This window comes from Alligator sinensis, unplaced genomic scaffold (genome assembly GCF_000455745.1).
Source record: "Alligator sinensis unplaced genomic scaffold, ASM45574v1 scaffold1259_1, whole genome shotgun sequence".
In the NCBI taxonomy this organism is placed as follows: domain Eukaryota; kingdom Metazoa; phylum Chordata; order Crocodylia; family Alligatoridae; genus Alligator; species Alligator sinensis.
Genome location: NW_005843219.1, coordinates 257,712 through 261,900, shown reverse-complemented (window position 1 = coordinate 261,900; position 4,189 = coordinate 257,712). Strand labels below are relative to the sequence as shown.

General features: G+C 45.3%; 1 protein-coding gene across 1 annotated transcript in view; it reads left to right on the top strand.

The window, feature by feature from the left end:
• Positions 1 to 3,780: 3,780 nt before the first annotated feature.
• The window catches only part of LOC106723152 (olfactory receptor 14J1-like), a 14,097-nt gene continuing 13,688 nt past the window's right edge, over positions 3,781 to 4,189 (top strand). Inside the window, exon 1 of the mRNA XM_014526946.2 lies at positions 3,781 to 4,176. Coding sequence (XP_014382432.2) covers positions 3,781 to 4,176 — 396 coding nt within the window. The remainder of the gene's footprint in view (positions 4,177 to 4,189) is intronic.

Here is a 4,189-nt window from a genome sequence, read left to right as displayed (position 1 = left end):
TGGCAGAAGACCAGCATGGCTCAGCAGTGAATTCTTCAGTGACCACCAGAGGAAGCTGCAAGAAGAGTACACTTAGATCAATGACTAGGGAGGAGTATGAGAGTATTTCTCAGGCATGCAGGGACGAAATCAGGAAGGGCAAAGAGAGCTGAAGTTTCTGCTAGTTAGGGACATGAGGAGTAACAAGAAGGATTTGTACAAGTATGTCAGCAACAAGAGGAAGATGAAGGAAAGCATGGGTTCCTAGCTGAATCGGGGAGGCAACCTAGTGACCGATGATGTGGAAATGGCTGAAGTACTCAATGCCTTTTTTACCTCAGTCTTCACAGGGAAGGTCAGCTCCCAGACTACTGCACTGGGCAGCACAGTTTGGAGAGCATGTGAGCAGTGAACACTGGCAAGAGATCAGTTTAAGAGCTACTTAGAAAAGCTGCATCTGTACAAGTCCAAGGGGCTGGACACAAGGCACCTGAAGTGTGGAGGGGAGCTGGCTGATATCCAGAGGTGTGCAGAAAAGAACAGGCTTGCTCAGGTATTTGAACAAGGGGGGGAAGTCCCAAACTTGTAGTTGTAGAAAGCACCCAGACCACAAATGTTAGAAGCTGGAGAAGGAGACAGCCCTCCTCACTTCTCACAGAATCAGGGGAAGTAGACCTGGCAGGGACACCAGGATGTCATCTACTCCAGGCCTGTACCTGAGCCAGGATCATAGCTATCCATATAAAAAGCCATTTCTAACAGGTTAATAAAAGCAAACAGGCAACCCCCTCCTACGGTTGAAGGGGAGGTTGAAATTCCTTCTTCATCCCAAATATAGTGATTTGTCCAACACAGAGTGATGGGGCAAGGCACCTTAGATCAAGACCTTGGGGGTTTAGTCTGAGCAGGAGCTTTGGCATATCAGTCAAAATCCCCAACCTTGATTTCAGGCAACACCCACTGCTACTAAAGGTGGTAGAAACCAAACCCCGTGACTCATGTAGCAAAAGGAACGGGAAAGAAAGTCTTTCCTGATCCCCTTTTCCATCCCCTTGAACACCTCCAATGATGCAGATTGCACAACATTCCTAATCAGTCTAGTCCACTGCCTCATTAGTCCATCAGTGAAGACGTTCTCCTGATACCCAAACTGAACCTACTTTATTGGTGTTTTGGATTTTTTCTCTTCTCCCTGTCTCTACTCGGCTTTGTCCTGCTTACCTCTGGCCCTTGTCCCCATTGCTTCAGACCTCCGATGTTAAAATGTATGTGGAAATCATTGCATTTTTCTACCAAGCTAAGGTCAGTATGTGTCAGCCTAACCTGTTCGTCTACCACATGTTACCATGTCATTGGTCCCTCTCTTTCTACCCACGCATCCAACTGGGCTTGTGTGCTCTCCTCCTTTGCAATACTTAGGAAGAAAGAACAGACAGGACTCTAATTAAGACTTCCTTGGGAAGGGAGACGGTGTTCCTCTTTAGAGTCCAAATGTGGGAACTGGCCAGGGGATGGTCCCATGTACAAGACAAGTATGATAAATCACAGACTAATACAAAAGTAAGATTGGAATCAGCTCTGGAAGCCCAGGACCCTGCTTAAGGCAGCATTTTACATACACAAGCTATCCCTTATGAAACCTTGTTTAAACTGTTTCTAAAACTATGCAGACACCCTGTCACACCACTACAAGGTATATATTGCCCACAGACACTAAAACTACCAACATTTGCTACAGGGAAAAGTGTTAGATGAAGACTGTCAGCATCCTGCTCCTGCAAGTGCTTTTAAACACATTCAGGATATAGAAATAACGCAGCCCCTTCGGCCACCCCCGCTATCACATTACAGAGAAGAGACCCTCATCCCCCACAAGTCTTTACCCATTTGTCCCTACAGTAAACTTCCTTCCTTCTCCCAAATGTGGTGATTGGCATGTCCTTGGGGGGACATGGAAAACCTTTTAGCCTGGGCTGCAGCAAACACACAGTGCTGCTGAGGAAGGCAGGGTTGCCAGGAGAAAGGGCCCTGACACTGTTAGCAAAGGAAGAGGGGAAAAATTATTCCCACCCCACGCTGCAAAGCCTAGACACATTGGCCCACTGATGGACACACCCTGTTACAAGCCACAGTGAGATCCTCTGACATGTGGTCAGCAGTAGATCCAGTGGGAGACTCTGCAGAGTCCTTCTGGCTTCAATATCAGTGAATCCAGCATGTTTGCCCATGGACTCTGCTTCTGAGCTATGCAGGGCTCTAGGGAAACAGTCCCACAAGACCTCCCAACATATACATAGACAACTCACTGACTGCGACTTCAGTCCCTTCATTGCAGTAAACTCCAAGTCAGCTGCACGCCCAGCTCTTCTTCAGGGACTCATCATTTTGGATCTCCTCCTCTCAGTTCTCTCGCACAGTGAGGAATGCACAACCCTGAGAAACCTATACCCCTGGCATCTAGATAGCACAGTGATGGGGGGGCAAGAGACTGGAGGCAGGAGTAGATGATCAGTAATCAAGGTGCCCTAGGATTTAACGTAGGAAACTGAAGACAAAAACATTAAAACAAGCACAGTAAGTAATATATTCAATTCAATAATGTTTGGGTTTTAATAGAGAGGATCTTTTATAGAAATTATAATGAATTATATTTAAAATGATTTCAGAACTTTATTCTCCATTTAATAACATCTCTACAGTTGTAGAAAAAGTAAGTATAGAAATATTCGCATGAAAAATAGCAGACTTATGTCCTGAAATGTTTACCATTTCTGCAGTAATATAACTCAGCAGGGAAACAGGACTGCAGCCCAAGGCACTGCCTTTGTGGAGGGGGGGAAATAGCCATGACCACAGGTCAGCAGCATGGCAGGCAGAGCTGCCCTGTGCATCACAACCTGCCCTGGGCTTGGATCTGCCCTGCTAGCATGTCTCCCCCTTTATCAATAACCACTGAAGTGCCAAGAGTCATCTACTTTCCTGGCCACTGAAGATTTTCAGACTAAACGTATAAAGAAAAGGTCTAATATCTTTGAAGTAGATGAGTTACATAATGTAGTGACCATGTAGGGATGTTGACAGCCCATGCTGATATATATTTCTGAGACTTGAAGATAGTTTGAACACAGTCTTGTGCACATCCTGCCAGTCATTTGATTGCAATCTTCCCACATGACTTAGAGCCTCAACACAGCCAGCATCTTAAGCTCTATGTCCCTAGGAAAATGGAAATACTATGGGATGATCTTTTTGACTTCTAATTTCATGCTCAGCTGCCCACGGGTAAGATTCAGGAACCGGCATTCATGAAATGATAGGATTTGGGATTGTAATTATTCCATTTTCCCAGTTAACGTGGACTTGCAATGGACATCCACCAGATGTGAACTGAAATGGCCCCTTGGACTAGAAAGGAGCTACAGCAGTTTATGCCAGTGTGATAGTGCACTGACAACTTCTCCACTTTCACAGACGTGGGAAATGTATGAGCACTAGTGAGTGGTAGTGACAAGGTGTCGGCAAAAGCTCTAATAAAATACTTTTCTGGCCACTTTTTTGAAGAATTGCCACAATTATCCAAAAAATTTTTTTAAATGTATAATGAAAAATATTGTCACTTTGGGAACCCTGATTTCTATCAGAAAACTCCTTTTTAACTGAAAATGAGGTGGACCTCTAAAACAATCAAGTCATGTAGAATTGTGGCCAGGAAACATGGTGTTTTTTCTCTTGCTTCCTCTTCTCCTGACACAGTCATTCCCTTTCCCTCCACAGGCATCCCAAAAGGCACTGTGGATGATGATGTCCAATTGCACCACTGTGACAGAGTTCCTACTCCTGGGGTTCTCCGATGCCCTGGAATTGCAGATCTTGCACTTGGCCAGTTTTCTAATACTATACCTGGCAGCCCTGATTGGCAATCTCCTTGTTATCGTGCTCATAGCCTTTGACAGCCACCTCCACACCCCGATGTACTTCTTCCTCCTCAATCTGTCCATCCTAGACATCGGATCCATCTCTGTCACTGTTCCCAAATCCATGGCCAATTCCATACTGAACACCAGGCTGATTTCCTATTCTGGATGTGTCACCCAAGTTTTTTTTGTCGTCTTTTTCATTGCAGCAGACATTGCCATCCTCACCTTCATGGCTTATGACCGATACATCGCCATCTGCAAACCACTGCACTATGCGACAGTGATGAACAGGA